At 60.8% G+C, this 17,567-nt stretch overlaps 4 protein-coding genes across 4 annotated transcripts; 1 reads left to right on the plus strand and 3 right to left on the minus strand.

Moving 5' to 3' along the window:
* Positions 1-330: 330 nt before the first annotated feature.
* THITE_2117217 (uncharacterized protein) lies at positions 331-1,991 on the minus strand. Its single transcript, XM_003654267.1, has 2 exons — positions 1,323-1,991; positions 331-1,258 (listed from the first exon to the last, which is right to left on the minus strand). The coding sequence occupies exons 1-2, from the start codon at positions 1,852-1,854 to the stop codon at positions 585-587; spliced, it is 1,206 nt and encodes a 401-aa protein (XP_003654315.1). The 5' UTR covers positions 1,855-1,991; the 3' UTR covers positions 331-584.
* Positions 1,992-2,446: 455 nt separating this feature from the next.
* Positions 2,447-4,357, plus strand: THITE_2117218 (uncharacterized protein). Its single transcript, XM_003654268.1, has one exon. The coding sequence runs from the start codon at positions 2,592-2,594 to the stop codon at positions 4,272-4,274; it is 1,683 nt and encodes a 560-aa protein (XP_003654316.1). The 5' UTR covers positions 2,447-2,591; the 3' UTR covers positions 4,275-4,357.
* Positions 4,358-5,041: 684 nt separating this feature from the next.
* THITE_2129788 (uncharacterized protein) lies at positions 5,042-7,108 on the minus strand (the record flags this gene model as incomplete). Its single annotated transcript, XM_003654269.1, has 3 exons — positions 5,042-6,164; positions 6,202-6,819; positions 6,864-7,108. 3 exons carry the CDS (start codon positions 7,106-7,108, stop codon positions 5,042-5,044), a joined length of 1,986 nt encoding a protein of 661 aa, XP_003654317.1.
* Positions 7,109-8,643: 1,535 nt separating this feature from the next.
* THITE_2155132 (uncharacterized protein) lies at positions 8,644-17,387 on the minus strand (the record flags this gene model as incomplete). Its single annotated transcript, XM_003654270.1, has 8 exons — positions 17,286-17,387; positions 16,979-17,197; positions 14,895-16,777; positions 13,979-14,807; positions 12,691-12,873; positions 11,871-12,402; positions 9,351-11,453; positions 8,644-9,266 (listed from the first exon to the last, which is right to left on the minus strand). The coding sequence occupies exons 2-8, from the start codon at positions 17,012-17,014 to the stop codon at positions 8,644-8,646; spliced, it is 6,189 nt and encodes a 2,062-aa protein (XP_003654318.1). The 5' UTR covers positions 17,015-17,197; positions 17,286-17,387.
* Positions 17,388-17,567: the final 180 nt, after the last annotated feature.

Below are 17,567 nucleotides of genomic sequence, written 5' to 3' on the forward strand. Positions count from 1 at the left end.
AAGCAAGTGGGACAGCGCTGCTCCTGCTGCTGCTGCTTCTGCTGCTGCTGCTGCTGGAGTCGGGGGTGCGAGGATCAAAAAGGGGCTGCTACCTATGTCACAACTTTGGACATTGCTGCGAGCGCTATAGTAGGTCCTAAGTGGCAGGTATGTACACTAGGGGAGAGGCAGCGTTGAATGATTTGCCAAACGAGTCGTAGGCAAGCAGGCATGAGGGCAGTGTACCTCGCTGCTAGTTTGTTTGAGTAACTTTTCCTTGGGATTTAGCTGCTAGGCCGTCATGGTGGTCTTCCCGTGTTTGGAGCAAGGGGCCGCGGGACTCGCTGGCGGTTGTCTGTTTGATCATTAATGCTCAACGGCTACCCTGCACGAGATACCTTGCGGCGTCGGACAACTGCGTTTCGTGTCTGTGTTGTTTTGACTGATGATAGATCTGGGAGGGTTAGGACGTTCGGCATGATATGTCCAGAGGTAGAATGAATAGAATTTTGGCTCCATGTCTAGCCGGGTATCACAGTTTCTATACAACATGAGTTCGCAACTGGTGCGAAGGTCTCAAAACCAGCCAAAGAAAAACACCCATCTTACATTCCAACATCGCCTCTTCCCCTTGTCCGGCTCACCCGGCCTTTGGCTACTCCATCACCGTCCCTTACTTTCCTCTTCCTCAACCGCTGGCCAGTCTCAGCCCGCCAATGATCGCCGCCCCGATCTCGCCATGACATGCCCGAGCCTCCAACCCGACCCTCGACATCGTCACCAGTAGACGCCATCACTATTCTGCTTCTGCTGCTGCTTCTGCGAGCAGACCAGGATTCGTCCTCGGGATAGGCCGCAGCCACGGGCTCGGGACGGCAGGGATACTGCACCTCGCGATCCCACGCGGCCAGCGTCGGCGCGGGGCTCCGCAGCCAGCTGCGCAGCTCGTGCAGGAACAGGCGGACGTTGTCGCGGCCGAGGAAATCGGCCAGCATGGCCTCGGCCTGGCCAGCGCTGTCCTGCAGGTCGACGGTCTTGAGGATGGCGATGATGTACTCGAGCAGGAACTCGGCGTTGTTGCGCAGCCGCTGGCGGTGCCTTGCTTCTTCTATGCTGAGGCCGGTGGGGATGGGATCGGGATCGGGGCTGCAGAGGAAGGGAAAGACTTGCAGCTCGCGGCGGATCCACATGCGGGCGCGCGAGACCAGGTGCGGAGTGGAGGAGAATTGGACGGGGGTCGGTGGCGGGCGATACTGCGAGGTACGGTTGGAACCGATGTCTGCAAAGGAGGTGACTGTTAATGCCAATCATGTCGGGCAAAGCGGAAATGGCAAGCGACTTACGGAGAGAATATAGCTGGTGGCGGTAGACGTAACGACGGCGTTCGAGGGCCTCGTTTGGCGAGGGAGGCGTCCGCGGGCGGCGCGAGCCCGTTTCCCGGAGGAGTCCATTCTGCGATGTAAACCTTCTTCTGAAGGCAGAGTCCAATGGGCTTTGTCTCCGCGCGTCACCGGTGCGCTCATCCCGCATGCCGCCGCGTGGCCGCGCAGCATTGGGGACGCGGTAGATGGCCTCGGCTTGCTGGGCGTCGGCATAGCGGACTTTGTAGACGTTCGCCTTGCATAGCGGGCAGTTGGGGTGCTGCTGCAGCCAGCTCAGAAGGCAGAGAAAGTCGAAATGCGCGTGGCCGCAGGGCAGCGCTGCGCAAGCATCCGAGATGGAGTCGAGGCAGATCACGCAGCAGTCGCGGGAGTCGGCCGTGCCGTCTTCGGATTCACGTTGCGACGTCTCTATCTCGCCAAGAGTGGTCCGGAGGACCTGGGCATGGATATCGTTGGCGTCGTCGGTATCGTCGGATCTCGCTCCTGTGTCCATGAGTTGTCTGGACTGTGGCGTGGAGCAGGCGAAGCATGGGCCTGGGAAACTGTGCTGCTCTCAAAGGTGATACTTGGGACAAGGTGGTGGTGGTGGCGGGTTTGGCGGGGCAACCGAAGAACGACGGGATATTTGGCCGTTGATCCCAGCACAGCCTGCAGGGGTTGGCGCAACTGCCACTTTAAATACCCCTGCTGATGCCAAGCATGTGACACGCTAGCTAGCGCTAGTAACTATAGTTAGCGTTCACTGACCGCACAACCGCGTCTTAACGCGTCTAGGTAGGTGATGAATGTTCTGCACGACCCGTCTTAGTGTGCAGCTGCCTCTCGCAAGCACTACCTTTGCAAAGTTCTGAGCACTTTCCCTCTTTTGTTGGGGAGCAGAACCATCCTCTATCTTTGTCAATACTGCATACACCCTCGCATACGCTCCATGCCCCATAGAACGATGGACGACCAGGCCAGGGCGGCCTATGAGAGGCAATCGCTCCAGCTGCGGGCCGAGCTCAAACGGTGGGAGAGCGACTGGGCCGCTGCACACGGCGGGGCAAAGCCGGCCCGCGGCGACATCAAGCAGAACCCAGACATCGGTGCGTGTCGCCCGCGCTAATTCGTTTGCCTGACAGTAGGGGTAGAGGCCTGGTGCTGACTGCTCGGCGGGACCGAGGACCGACCGCAGCCCAGAAATACAAACAATACAACAGGCTGCGGGACATACTCGCGGGCAAGATAGAGATGCCGCCACCGGGTTCAACCGAAATCTCCCGCGGAAGCACGCACGGAAACAGCCGCAGACTCGAGCAGTCGCGCAAACGGGCGCACCCTGAGGCACAGGCAGAGGCACATGCGCATCCGCGGACCCCCTCCAAGAGACCCCGGCCAGCGCATACTGGGACTACCTCGGCCATCACTGCTGCTCCCGCACTCACCCCGTCCCTGGACCGCACAGCGTCCACTCCTGTCGCAGCAGTGCCAACCTCCATCAGCCCGACGCCGCAGAAAGACGGCCGCGTCCTCGGGCTCTTTGACCTCCTCGCCGGCACACCCTCCAGGTCCGCGACCATCCCCGATGGCCTCGCCGCCGCCGTAGCTGCCACCACTCCCTCCGCCTCTGCCGCGACACCAAGCAAACGCCGCAGCACCGCCGACCCTCTCCCACCAACACTTGCAGCAGCAGTCACACCCACCACCGCCCGCTTTGCCTCCACCCCGCGAACCAAGCGTACTGCCCAGCTCCTCTTTCCCAAGTCAGGAGCGGCAGCACAAGCAACCGCAACGCCGCTCCAGGAACGCCGCGACAAAGGAAACGCCAACGCCGCGTTCAAAACCCCCACCACGACCCGCGTCTCCTCAGAGACCAAGCTGGGCTTCACCCCGACGAGCAGCACGCCCTCCTTTCTCCGCCGCCGGACCGTCGGCTACACAGCCACCGTCGCGGGCCTTTCACGCGTGGATGAGCACGGCGCAGACAAGAACGCCGCCGGCGAGGATGAGGCCGGTGACGGTGAAGACTCGTGGAAGAGCGTTGGGCCGCTGCGGCTGCCGCGTAAGCTGGTCGGGCTGGGCAGGAGCCTGAGCAGCGTCGTGGCGGGACTGCGCAAGATGGAGGAGGAGGCGTTTAACGACGAGGAGGAGGTCCTGCGGGAGATGGAGAGGGAGACGGGAATTGGAAGGACGGAGAGAGTAATTGGGAGGAAGGAAGCAGTTCAAGAGGCCGTCGAGGTGGCTGACAGCCAGCGTCACCTTGGAGGTGCGCCCAGAGAAAGCGATATCCTGGAGAAGCAGCCGGTGGCCTTGCTCTCCGGTTTTGATGACGAGGCACTCGCCGACGGGGTCGACGGTGACAACAACCCCACGCAGGAGCCGCCGCTGCGTAAGTTCAAGAAGCGCGGCCCGAAACGCACCACGCGACTGGTCAACATGCGCCCGACGCGGACGAAGCGGCCGGCGCAAGCTACCGGAGAGGAAGAGGAAGACGAGGACGAGGACGAGTTCGTCCCGGAAACACAATTCAACGCGTCCAAACCCGCACCCCTGCCGACAACAGCAACAGACGAAACAGCCGACGACGACCTGCGCCTCTCCGACCCCGACTCCGCCTCACTTTCAGACCCCGACTTCTCCGGCTCTGAATCCGAGCACGAAGAACGGCAACGACGACAGTACCGAAGCAAGGGAGACCAGGCAACAACATTAGTGACAAGACCCAAGCAGCAGACCGGACCCAGCGACAAGAGCAACAACAACAGCAACAAAAAGCAGCCATCCGAAGCCGCCGGCTCCGGCCCGGGCATTGTCAAGCGCGCGGCGCGCAAGGTCAAGGCGACGGCCCACGCCAATTTCAGGCGGCTCAAGCTGCGCAACTCGGGGGCCAAGGGCGGGCAGGGGCAGGGCGGGCGGTGGAGGCGGCGGCGGTGAGATGAGCTGTCGGGATCTTCAATTGGTTTGCGCTGCCTCGCGATGGGTCGATTTTATCCCCTTCATCACACAGCTCTCGTCCTTGCTATAATGGATGTATGTGTAGGGGTGATGGCGCGGTGACTGTGGGGCTGGTAAATGATCATGAATTCATGATGATGGCTGGATGGGGTTGGCGGGCATTGCATTGCATGGTATGGTCACTTGGCATGGGGAGGACGGTTGCGGTTGCATTGGGCTGGGCGTTGCATGGCTTGCTGTGTGGCTGGGACGGATACACGCAGCTAGGTATCTATCTCTCTATCTGGCTGGACAATTGCATGCTTGACGGTACTTTTGCTGGCTGCAGCTTTCGGAGTATCTGTACATCCAATAGATATTTGCACGCATTTGAGGGCGATGTGGTGAAATAAGTTCGGTTTCATAGACACCTCGTGAACAACGATTCCTTGTACATGCACAGTTCGTTCATGATGACCAAGTAATGGTAATACCCTTATATTCCTAGCTATATATTAACTCCTGTAAGGACTGATTCGCCGTACTGAATGCAAAGCAACGTCTTGCCATCGCCGTTTATAAACCCAAATTGGCGGTCTGTTCAACACCAAATCCTCCGGGACGCCGCCGGCGGGAATGCATCGCGGGCGAAAAAAGACAGGACAATTAGACAACTCCTCCTCCTCCTTAACCCCGTTTACTCTCGCTTTAGAGCCTGGAAAGAAAGAAAATGAACGAAAACAGAACGTGAGAAAAAAAAAAAAAAATCAAACCTGCACCACGACACTCTTCGCCGTCACCGTCGCCGTCGTGGTAGCCGTGACCGTCTCCCGCTGCGTCTCCGTCACCGTGACCAGCTGCGTCTGCATCTTCGTCACCGTCACGGTCACCGCGGCGCTGCTGCTGCTGCTGGTGACAGCCGCGCCGTTCGCCGCGCCCGCTGACGTCCCCGCGCCGGTGCGGGTCGGCTGGGTCGTCGCCGTCGCCGCCGCCGCCGCCGTCGTGGTGGTGGTGGGGTCGTCGGTGATGGGGATGACGACCAGCCTGGGGCTCGAGGACGTCGACGATGTCGTCGTGGGCTGGGCAATGGTGGTGAAGACGATGGTGCTGGGGAGGGAGAAGGCGACGGACGAAGCCGGCACGCCGACGGATAGAGGGACGGACACGGCGGGGTGAGACTCGGACGCCGTTGTGGCCGTCGCGGCGGGGTCGTCGGTCGGGTTCGGGTTGATGGTCAGCGTGATGGTGCCGAGGCCGGTGGACAAGGATACCGTGGCGGTGCGGGTGATGGGGTCTGTCAGGAGGCTCGCGGAGGACGGTATGGACTCCGAGGGGGAGGTGGACGTCTCTGAAGAGGTTGGGCCGGCGGCGTCCGGGTTAGCCGTCACGGTGACGGTTCCCGTGCCGGCCACTACCGTGACCGTAGTAGTGCTGGTGATACGGCTGTTGTCTGTTGAGCTGGCTGCTGTCGAAGCGGCTGACTTTGAAGAAGCGCCGCCGGGCACGGAGGACGCGGGGTCGGTGGATGAAGCAGGCGACGTTGTGGACGGGGCAGTCGATGAGGCCCCCAGCGATGAGGTCGGTATCATTGCATCTGGGACGGACCCCAGAATCCGCTTCGCCTCGACAATATTGGCGCAGCCCACAAGCACGCCCTCGGTCGTGTTCATTGGCAGCGCAAAGCAGGCGGCGCCAGGGTCTGGGCAAGGGATGACCTTGAAGCTCTGGCCGCTGGGACACAGGCCCAGACCTCCAGCAACGCACGCCGCTTGGCCGACCTCGCAGGCTGACTGCTCGGTCAGGGTGGCGAAAACATTGTTGTACCCGCGTGCTATCTGCAGGTTGCTCTGGTACACGTCCGGGGACACGGTGGAAGTCGCGGGGGGAATACTGGAGATGATGGTCGGCACCCCGGAGTTGGGTGTACCCGTGACGGTGGGCGGGGTGGAAGAGGTGCCGGTGTGGGTGGACGATAAACCGGTAGGGGCTGACGTTTCGGTAGATGCGGCTGAGCCTAGCGTGCTGGAGAGGGGAACTGACGACCCCAGTGCGCTGGATCCCGTAGCAGGGCCGGCGGCCGAAGATGCACTGGGTGCGCTGGCGGTACTTGGCACCGACCCCGTGGGAGATGACGAGACATGCGTGCTTGGAGCGGCTGAAGACAAACCGCTTGGGGTGCTCAGAGCAGTCGACGGGGGGTTCGATGCCGATGCAAGCGATGTCTGGGAGGTGGCCGTCTTTACAAGAGGAAGCGTGAGGGTGCTGCCAAGCGATCCTGATAGACTCGATAGGCCGGCAGCTGAAGCAGCTGTCACAGAGCTGGCTGGCGACGAGCTGGCTGGCGACGAGCTGGCTTCGCTGACCGGGGCTGTGCTTGCAAGACCAGCGAGCACCGAAGTGGTGGAGCTGGCAGTGCCCGCGGTCTCTGCAGTTGTAAATATCGAGCTTGGCGAGCTGGTGGGAACTGAGCTCACCGCGCCGGATGACGCAGAGCTCGCCAGAACCGTCGACGTAGCAAGCGTCGAAGGGGGTAGGGAGTCGGTGTCTGTCGGGCATTCAGACTCGGAGCTCTGCTCCGGTCCTGTCGACGAGACAACACCGGCAGTGGCCGCAGTCGTTGCGGCCGTCGTTGTCGCTGTCGCTATCGAGGACAGCTGCGGACCGGTGGACAACACGGTCAGCGTGGCCTGGCCATTGCTGCTGGCGGTCTGGGAGGAAGCCTGTCGCGGGACATTGGCTGCCGGCGCCCACGGCTGCAGACGTCTTCTCAAGGGACCGGCCTTGACGGCAGCGACGAGCGACAGGGCGTGGTATATTAGGGTCGTGGTACGCATCGCGCCTCTCTGCCTGTGCCTGTCAGGGAGCGGTGATGCTGGTGCTGGTGCTGGATGCAGATGTATATCGGTATAGTGAGTGCTGGTACTAGTAGAAAGAGAGGAAAAAAATTCGAAGAATTTCCGGATGGCTGCGAAGGGCCTGCCCAGCAGAGATGAGAGTCAAGTAATAGAGAGCAGTTGAGTCAGCGAGCGGAACAATAAGGACAATAACCAGTTGGCGCTGCTTCTTTGGCAGGTGCCGGAATCACAAGGCTGTGCGTTGGACTTGGACTAAAGGAGAACAACACAATCCCACAGCCGAGACAAAGCGACAACGAAGCGGACAACCAAGAATAGGAGGAGGATAATGGGAGGACGAGAGAATGACCGTGGCACAGAGAGAAAGCAAGAAAGGGAAAGGATAAGCACAGCAGCAGAAGAGAAGAAAAAGGCGCCGCAAATGAAGCGGCACGATGCCTGACTCCTCCTCCATCGGGGGGTGCCGCCGTTCGGTCACCGTGACCACCTACCTATACAAGCAAGCTCTTTCAGGTTCCGCCGTCTTCCAGGGCGCGTCCGGCCACCGACGCGTCACACGACGACGAACGGCCAGCGTTCTTCCCCTGCTTCCCCGACCGCCAAGGGGGGGAGGTGACATGGTGTGCTTTTCCGGCTGCGCGGCTCCTTTTCTTCTTATTTCCTATTCCTTTGGTTGAAGGGCGGCAGGCGAGTGCTTCCTGCTCTTTCTTGCATGCCGAGATGACGGGGTTTCGGCGGCCGCCACGGCCGCGTCAACTGAGGCCCAATGGCCTGGCAGGGACCTGGGCACATCTGAGAAGCGGGCGAGATAGACCCATTGTTCTGGGCTGGCCCTGGTTGTCCCTTTGTGTGGTTGACTGGGTGCCGTCGCTGCTGTGTCCTGTGTCCTGTGTAAGCGCTTGCGTCGTGTGAAAAGAGCTTTGGAATGCTGCGTTTCCCAAAACGCCATGAAACAAGGCACTGCGCATTCCCGATTGGCTGGGCCGCTGCCAAGGCGGGACAGGGACCAGTCGCAGATCCGGAAGCTGCTGGCCAATCGTCATGTCGCACCGCGGCCAGATGCGGCACAGCCCCTGAAGCCCTGAAGCGGATAGGGAGCTTGGGCCACCGCGTCCTCGGAAGCTGAGGTTCCAGACTTTGCGGTGGCGCGGGGTGGTTCACATTGTTTGAGCTTCGACAGCTTTATCTTGTCCTCCCAAGCTCTACTGCGGTAGCTCCAACATGACTTGGCACGCAGTAAGGATGAATCACGTCGCCATTGTAATAAATGAGGTATTGTCCGTTGAATTCAAGCCCGCCGCCCCGCGAATGGCGAAATGCTTACTGTCCTCTACCATATACTCTGGCTCTCCGTCCCCAAACCTTCCGATGCATATGCACCCAACCCCCTGAGCTCCCTTCCGCACCCCTCCGGTCTCCAAACTCCGTCCATGTAGGTATGCAGTCCACAGAGATACCTGCGTAATACTCTGGTGGGGTATCAAAATGTACCTAAGTCTTCCTCAAGCCCAATTCTACTGGCGGATCCAATCCGATCCCTCACCGTCCTCCACAGTCAGCCGATCGCCTTCCATCTCATCCGGCCAGTCAAGCCGGACAATAGTCGGGCCGGTCCTGGCCGGCGTAGCCTCCCCGTCTAAAGCTCGATCTGGTGCCGAAGGGGCCTCCGCCTCAGCGATGTGTATCGGGGCGGGGCCGGAACTATGCCTCGACGTCTCCGGGACTGGCGTCGGGGTCGGGGCCGGGGCCGGGGCCGGGGCCGGGGCCGACTCCACGTGACCCAACCGCAAGGCCTTGGGTGAGCGCATATCCTCTGCCTCGGGGCCCAGAGACTGAGACATGAGCCGCTTTCTCGCCCCTCCGGTTTTGGCCGGCTCGTAAGCGGCCGATGCCGGCGTTGTCCTGCTCCTGGATCCTGTCTCAATGAAGTCGGGGCTGGCTGATCGCGACGCTCCGGTGAGGTCAACAAACTGGCGGGAGGTATCGGGACCCGGACGCTGTGCGGCCTCTTGGTCAGGCTCTGAGGTCAGGTCGACGAGTGATGTCGCCTGCTGATGGCGGGCTGCTGGCACACCGTCCGTCGTCGTTTCGCGCGGCGTGCTGCGGCGGCGGATGCTGCTGCCGCCGTTCAGCTTCGCTGGCTGCGACGTCCGTGGCTGTGGCTGGTCCGGAACCGACGCCGAGGCCGCCCTCGACAACGACCGAGACAACGTCCCCGCACTCTCCGACATCTCCCTTGACTCCATCCTGCTGCTGCCGCCACCACCCTCGACAAGGCTCCCAGCCCACGCCTCGCGGAACTTCAGCCCCAGCGCCAGCGCCATCTGCCTGGCCACGCTGTTCCCCACCAGCTTCCACTGGTCCGCCACCCTGCCGAGCAGCACCTCATGATCGGGGAACCCCTGCGCCCGCCTGACTTCCTGCACCGTCAGCGGCCGGTCCTCGTGCCAGTGCAGGCCCGTGCCGGCCCGCGCGTCGGTCGGCTGGCTGCGCGTCGTGACCGTGCTGAGGACGTCGGAAGGCTTGACCCGGCCCCAGCCGTGGGACCGCTGCGAGACGCGGAAGCCGCCGGCCGGGAACAGCGCGCGGTCGCCGGGCGTCATGACGCCGGCGTTGCAGGTCTTGACAAAGTTCATGCCGTGCGGGTGGGTCGGGATGGCGGCGATCTGAGCGCGGAGCGCCGGCGTTATGCCCGTGCACACGCGGTGGTCCGGAACCGCGATCGCCGGCTCCGCCTTGCCGTCGCCGATGTACGGGAGGTCCGCCATGCCTTCGGCCGCGCTGACGTACTTGAATGGCGTGGGCGCGAAGGAGCGGCTGACGAAGGGCTCTCCGTTGCACATCTCCCCGAGCCCGCGGGCTTTGACGCCTGGGAAGTGCGAGTGCGAGGGGGTCGGCGACTCCGGCAGCCGCAAACCCGGGGCCGCGAAGTAGAAGAAGACGCGGCTACGGCCCTGGGGTGCCCCATAGGACCAGGCGTCTCCGAGGATCAGTTGGGCCTGGTATCCCAGCCCGACGATGGCGCAAAAGAGCTGCGACAGAACGTCCTCGGACCTGTTGTGACGCGCCTGCACGATGGTTATCACGTTCTCCAGGATCCCATATTTTGGTCTGTAGAAATCCACGAACGACGCAAACGAAGCCACCAGAGACTGGTTCTTGATCTGAACCAGCTTGGTCTTGTCCGGCGTCAGCAAAGAGAAACCTGGGCACGGGCTGCCGGCCGAGATGAAGTCGACCTCCCCCGGGCGGGGCACGTTATCCGCATACTTCCCTTCGAGGGCCAGCCTCAACAGGTCGTCGACCGATCCCAGAAACGGATGCGTGGAGCTCGGATTGGGCGTGTTGGCCATGTAGGTGTGGATGGCCGTGTCCCAGATATCGTTTGCCCACCTCATCTCGACCGCGCCACCTTCCTCGAGTCCGCGACCAAAGTTGCCGCTGCCGCAGAACAGATCCATCCCCCTGAGCTTGCGGAACGTCTGACGGGTCGGGTCAAATCCCTGCCGCAAGGATGTCGGGAACTCACCCTCGAAAGGGACACATCTCGGTTCGCCCCCATCGTCTTGCTCCTTGAGTTCGTGAGTGATGAAGAAGGCGTTGCCTGCGCCTCCTCTATCATATGGTGTTGGGATGGTATCTCCCGGCCGGAAGAAGCGGACAAGACAGCGGCCGATAACCTTAGCGGCCTTGGCCACAACCAGCTGATCGGTATACACAAGCTCGTTCGGCGCCGCACCTGACCGGGGGTCGATCTGCCGCCGGCGCAGCAGTCGCCGAAGCCGCACGAACGTGATAGCACCCTGCCTAAAGATTTTCACCACCTCATACGGCTCGGAGAAGGCCGCGGAATCCGCCAGCGCTGCAAGGACAGTGTCGCCAGTTCGAAAGCCAAGCCGCTGCCGGTCGTGCGAGCATGTTTTGTGTGAGTTTTTCAGAGTGACCCAACGGCGGCCCTCGACCATGTAGGTCTGGCGCACAAAGAACTCTCCGGCACCTGTGTTGGGGCCGCCGAACCAGTCGATGTTATGTATACCCAGCACTTCGTGCTCCTTCACTCGTACTTGCGCTCCATCCTCGCAAGTGCAGTGGTCGGAAAGGAAGAGCTCGTTCGGCCAGGGGTATTTCATCATACAGCATGGTGTTTCGACTGGCCGGTAGAACCAAATGACGTCGAAGCTGCGAGAGCCATTGCCGGCAACGTGCACCTTCTGTACGAGCCCGAACCATCTGTTGTCCTCGACCGCACCTTTGGACACCATACTGCGCCACTTCGTGTCGGTTGTCGTCTCTCCGTCACGAGGGGTCGAGATCGTGTCGCCAACTTGGATGTGGTCGATTACCTCAAGGGGGAGAAAACATGCCTCACTTGTGCGGTGACGCTTATTTGGGGTCGTCAGGGCAGGCACCGCCGGGGCTTTCTTAACGCCTACAAGCCCGTCCGGCGGCCGAAGCGTTTCCGGGATGAAAACCCCGTCCGGCCCATTCTTGCCGACAGTTGTCAGCATCTTCCCGATGATCATGTGTCCGAAACAGTATTTGATGTACGGCGTAACAACGGTTGGGGGCTCTCTCTGGTCGGGGCCCTGCTCGATCATGGGGAGCGGCCGCAGGACTGTGCGCTTGTACTCGGTGAGATAGATTGTTTCTCTGAAGAGCTGCAGGGACGATGCCTTCTTCTGGCCCAGCACGCCGTTCATCTCCTTCCAGATGAAGTCGATGTTGGCGGACACTGAAGTGCGATAGTCATCGCTTGGATGTTTCCGCCGCCAATGCCGGAATTGACTGGCTTCGCCATGGGTCTCGGACAGCCAGCGGATGAAGTCGGACTCGAACGAGCCAAGTCCAACCTGGCGGCCTCGCTCGAGCATGGCGGCTGAGTAGTCCACGATGTGCTTTGCCAGATCAGCCACCCACAGAAAAGGGGTGTAAAACCTGGCGTACTCGCTGCTGGGCTTCGTGAGGCGGTAGTAGATCTCCCTCTTTTTGTTGAGCTCTGACCGAACCCAGATCTGACCCTGGACCGTCGCGTTGGAAGTCCCGTAGTTGCCGATGGGTAATTCCGCGACTCGGATTTTCTGCACATAGTGCTTGACTCCGCCAATGCTGAGCACGCCGTCGAAGTAGAACTGATCATGTCCAAAGCGGGTGGCCATGTGCTGAAGTGGCCGCATCTCGCATGGGTAGATGGAGTTATCGATGTAAAAGCAGAAGGCGTCTAGTTCGAACTCGACAAATTCCGATTTGGCAGCGATCCCTTGCGCTTCAACAGCCTTCATGAGTGAGGCCACCACATCCCGTTCCCTGGAGGGCGGCAGTGGGGGCGTGAAGCCAGCATATTGGGATTTTGGGTGGACCAGCGTCGTCTTCGGCAGTTCGACGCAGATGTGTTTACTCCGGTTGACTTCGAACTCGACCGGAGTGTCTGACCGGGCATCACTCCCGCCAGCCGTCTGCGAGGAGGTTGCTGTTGAGGGCCCGGGGACAAAGGCGGAGGTCGGCGTCTGGGGTAACGAAGCATGGCCGTCGATCCCGGAATCTGGTAGCTGCCGAGCCGCCACATCATCCGCATGGTCCGTCACGGGCCAGGAGTCGAAAACTGGCAGGAGAGGATGAAGGATGGGCCGCTCCGCCGCTCCTTCATGGTAATGGCCGTCGACAGAAAGTGAGTAATCCGGAAGGGGCAAACCTTCGTCAAGGCCCTGGCCGGCAAAGGGCCATGCCGCCGAGACAGCCATCGAGAACTTCGAGGGAATCTGCCACGGCAACGGAGCCTGGCGCAGGGAAGGACGAGATGAAAGAGGCCGGAAGTTGGAAAGATACCAACATGGGCGAAGTGTGCGGAGTGTGAGGCGGGAGGCGTTACGGCTTGACAACCATGGTGCTGACTCTCAACAATAAGGTAGAGTATATAGTAATCGATGTATTGTTGAGGTTAAAGAATAAGAGAAGGCGGGGAAAGAAAAGCGAGGGAAAATAGTGAGAGGAAACAGAAGAAAAAAAAATGAGGAAAGTGAATATCCACCATCCAATGCCTCCCCAGTCCAATTGTTCAAGCATAGAAAAGAGCAACAATTGGCATGGACAATCAACTCAATATGAGTGAAGAGTGAAATCCAAAGAGTTGCCAACCGTCAATTGCACACACACAGCCCTGTGGAAGAGCAATCAGCCGACGGCAAACCCAGGGCAGCCTCCCTCCCAATGCGGCGCGTTTTCGGGACGCGCATCGTGACGGGCGCAAGACGCGGTCTCCAGGGCTGGAGTCTTGAATGGGGCAAGCAAGATGACATTGGCCAATGGGCGTGGCCAGAAGTGCAGGGATTGATCTGCTCAAAGAAGTGAAGGAACAAAGGGGAGAGGGACAAAAGTGGATCCACAAAAGGGACTGGCTCGAGGGCGGTTTCCAAGTCGGGAATGGCGAATGCAGGCAAAACGGGAAGGCCACATGCGTTTCCGCTTCCGGAATTTTCGAGACATTGATATGTCTTAGACACACAGTTGGTCGTAATGTACAGAGGTTAGGTAGTTAGGTAGTGCGCAAAATGTCCTCCCGTCGTAGGAAGACCATCAGGATGCGATGAGTACAGGATAGTGAGGCGGATTATTGCCGCCAGGGTAGGGAGTAGTTTTACAGCGCGAAACGTGACACCGTCCACCCTAGGCGGCATCGCTTGCCATAGTTCCTTCCTGCTGCCGGTCCGGCTCCGGCAGCGTCACGGGCAGCGCCGGCTTCAACTCGGCGAGCGACGCCGGCGCTGCGAATCTGGGGTCTGAAAAGTTGATCAGCTGCCTCAGACGCGTCCAGCGGTCGATCACGATGAAGTCCGTCTCCAGTTCCGGGAGCACGTCTGCCTGCGACTGCCCGTCGTCCTCCGGCGGCCAGAACCACGTGCAGCCCTTGTGCAAGCGCAGGTCCTCGAGCCGCTGCTTCAGCCGCGCCATCTCGGCCGGGTCGACCAGCTCCCTGCCCATCTCGGCAAAGTAGGCGATCGTGCGCATCGTGTAGTGGTAGTCGAGGCTGTGCGTCGCCTTTGCCTCTTCGCGTATGTGCTCCAGGTCCCACCCGTCGAACAGCCAGTCCATCACCCGCACCATCTCGTTGTGGTTGCCGCAGCATGCCAGCGCCAGCATGTACCTGTGGAGCGGCCGCCCGACCACGTTGTATCGGAGCATCTCCGGCGGCACTCCGTCGTCTCGCTCCCCCACGCTACGGCCGGGGTCCAGCCCAAGAGCTTCGTCCCACCCGGGGACGACAGGGACGGGCGCAACGAGATAGGCAAACGACTTCATAGCGTGTCGGTGTGCCTTCACAAGCAGCTTCTCAAGCAGGCCGCTGCCGACTATGGACCGACGGGGGACCATGTTGCCGTCGGGTGTCCTCTCAAACGTAGCCAACTTCAACGTCTTTCGGATCATGATGCACAGCGCTTCGAACGACACGGGATCCATGCCCTTGGACGACGTGGTCTGCTCATACACCTGCAAGAAGACCTTCAGCGTCGTGAAGACATTGAACTCGGGCCCCAGGCGGCTGTACAGCATCTTCCGCCCCGCCAGGGCCTGCATGATGGTGTGCCACGGCATTTTGTCGCGCCAGGCAGCCTTTGTGTCGCGAGCCTGGAAGGACTTCGTGAGAGCGATCGCCTCCAAAATCGAGCCGCCGTGGGATATCTCCCTGACCCGACGTTCACGCTCCCGTTCGGCGACGTCGCTCGCAGCAGCGCTGTCCGGGCGTGCCTCATCCAGAACGTCCTCCATAGACTCGGCTCTGCCGCTCGCTTCCCGAGGCGCCCTCTTGTGAAGGCGACATAGCATGGCGATCCAGGCGTTGAAGACTGGCGGCGGAAGGTGGGATAACTTGTCCAGGCTCGTGCCGTCCAGGTTCGGCACGGATTGCCGAAAGGCTTGTATGTAAGGCTCGTGTGGGCTATCGCTCAAGTAGCGCAGCGCCTCCATCTTGGATCGAGCGTTCTTGACGAGGACCACAAGGCAATGGCCAGATGGCTTGACCTTGTCGCGCATAAGCATGAGATCGTATAATTCGTCGGGGCTTGGCGGGGTGAGCCTGGCGATCTCAAACTCGCTCAGGTTGCCGTCGTACACAGGAAACACCTCTTTGACGTCTCCCGGCCGAATCACGGGCGACTCCGTCACCGGCCGGGCGTAGAGCTTCTCGAACATTTCGCCGTAGACCTGAGCGTCAGGTCGGATACCCGGTTCCGGGGGGTTCTGGAACACCATCCAAGCTTCTCTGGCATTGCGCGTCGCCTTGACTTGGGAGGCCCATTCAGAGTACATGTTCTGGCTGGACAGACGGCCCGAGAAAAACGGCGGAGGCAGGGATCGGGTCTGGATCGTCGGCGCCTGTCCGAACGTCGATCCGCCCAGAGCACTGAGAGCCCGATCGACGATGTCGTCGTTGTAGCCCGCTGCGCGGACCAGTATGCCCGCCTTGACGCTCCGGCTGAGGTCATCCTCGGGATCGCGGCGCTCGTCGATCCCATCCAATGTCCGCCGGTACGGCGGCCACGTCTTGGCGGCCCGTTCCGCGTTTCTCGCCTCGCCCTTGGTCTTGCTCAGCGCAATCAGGACCGCCCTGACGGCGCGATAACCATTCTGGTCCATCACGAGCGGGGGCTCTGCCATCGCGGCGAGCCGCAGAAGGTGCCGCTGTGCCGCCCAGTTGTGCTCCATGTGATCGACAGGACGCACCCGTGCTGGCCAGGAAAAGTACTGCAGCGCCTTGTTCAGAACAAGGGATCGGGCCTGGTAGCCCGTCAATACCCGGGCGTTGCACTCCAGCGGCATTTTCTCGATGTAATCGGCAGTCAATCGAGCCAACAACGGCATTGCGACCGGCCATGTCTCCCGACAATGCCAGACAAGCCGGTAGAGAAAGATGAGAAAGTGCCGCCACGACATGGCGCGCCCCTGGCGCTTGTACCTCGGATGGGCCAGCTCGTCCTGTGGTCGGTCGGCCAGCACATAGTTCTCTCTTATGTAGTCCAGAAGCCTGAGGAACATGGCAGGCTCCTGGATTCTCTTGTCCTTCGCCACGAGCACGTGGAGAAGAAACAGGGGCTTGCGACAGTTGCTCTTGAAGAATCGGTGGAGCTTCAAGTCTCCGTTCCCCGGAGCAAGAATCCAAAGCCACTGCTTGATGTCGGCCTCGGTAATGCCAGTTTTTCTTTCCAGCTCAGCTAGCCGCAGCTTCCACTCCTGAGTGCTGCCCAGATAGCGCTCCATCTGGAGCTCCACGCCGCGCCGACGGGCCAAGAGCGTGTGGCGGCGGAGGAAGGCCTGCGCTGTCAGCACGGACAGACGAAGGTTCCTGTTGCCGGCAATCGCTCGAGCGAGCTGGAATTCCCGAGTTGTCCATCGTCGTAAGCGAAAACGATACAATATCCCAAGAACCTTGGAAGGCGAGTAGGGCGGGTAGTTGTGGTTGTAAGGCTTGTGCTTGCCCGGGTCTGGCAGCTGCCACTCGCGGCCCATATGATCTTCTGCATGCACGATCCATAGTTCTTCCTGCTGCTCCACCTCCGTCATGTCGTGAAAGCCCGTGGGCAGGGCCTTCAATTTGGCAGGGTCCGTCGGGAGCTCTAGAAGCGGGAACTCGTGCTCCTCATCTCTGAAATCTCGCCGCTCCGACGGAGAATCGCTAGAATCGTCGCTTTCCAGTTCGTCGAATGCCTCCTCGGCCGCGTTATTCGTCGCCGCTAGGGCTCCCTCAGGCGGGTTGGTCCGGTGCTCGCTGCTGCTCGTCTCGGAGACACCCGGGTCGCGGCATTCGTCCCGACTCCGATTCCTTGGGGCCGCCCGACCGCGGACACGGTCTGCCCCTACCGGTTCAAAGACGCCTTTGGGAACCGGGTGCTTCATGTCTCGCTCGGCTTTTTCGGCTTGGCTCGCCGCATCCGCGATTACGGCAAAAGGGTCATCGAACAATGCTGGACCCGCCCCTGGAGGCTCGGCCCCGGCCGCCCGTCTCTCTCCATCACTGTCTGGGACTGGCACGGTGGCTTGCCGATAATTCGCGACGGCGGCTGCGGGGCGGCTGATGTGCTGGAGAGGATGCAAGTCAGCACAGAGTGCAACCGGGGGCACAAGAAGAAAGCCAAGAATAAGAACAAGGCAGGGAAAGGAAACACACAACGGACCAATAGCCGCAGCGCACTGTATTGCCCAACCCGTCTCGAAACCCGAATTCCTGCGCTAAGCATTGATTCTAGCAGGCGCCCATTGTAGCAAGATCATTCGGCCACCGGAGCGACGAGAGACGAGGTCAGACAGCAGAAGGCCTTTGTTCGCACGAAGATGCATGAGTTAAACAGTCGCCTGCGGAATCCTCCTGTGGGCCGCGCCAACTTTGCAGAGCCCCACAGCAGCGGGACGTGGAAACCGGGGTCTCGCGCAGTGCCGAACTAACCCAAAT

The sequence above is a fragment of the Thermothielavioides terrestris genome, chromosome 3, assembly GCF_000226115.1.
Source record: "Thermothielavioides terrestris NRRL 8126 chromosome 3, complete sequence".
Classification (NCBI taxonomy): Eukaryota; Fungi; Ascomycota; class Sordariomycetes; order Sordariales; family Chaetomiaceae; genus Thermothielavioides; species Thermothielavioides terrestris.

Coding starts and splice junctions, on each gene's coding strand:
- THITE_2117217 (XM_003654267.1), bottom strand. CDS start 1,854: ATGGACACAGGAGCGAGATCCGACGATACCGACGACGCCAACGATATC. Junction 1,259..1,322: donor CCACCAGCTATATTCTCTCC/GTAAGTCGCTTG, acceptor CCTCCTTTGCAG/ACATCGGTTCCAACCGTACC.
- THITE_2117218 (XM_003654268.1), top strand. CDS start 2,592: ATGCCGCCACCGGGTTCAACCGAAATCTCCCGCGGAAGCACGCACGGA.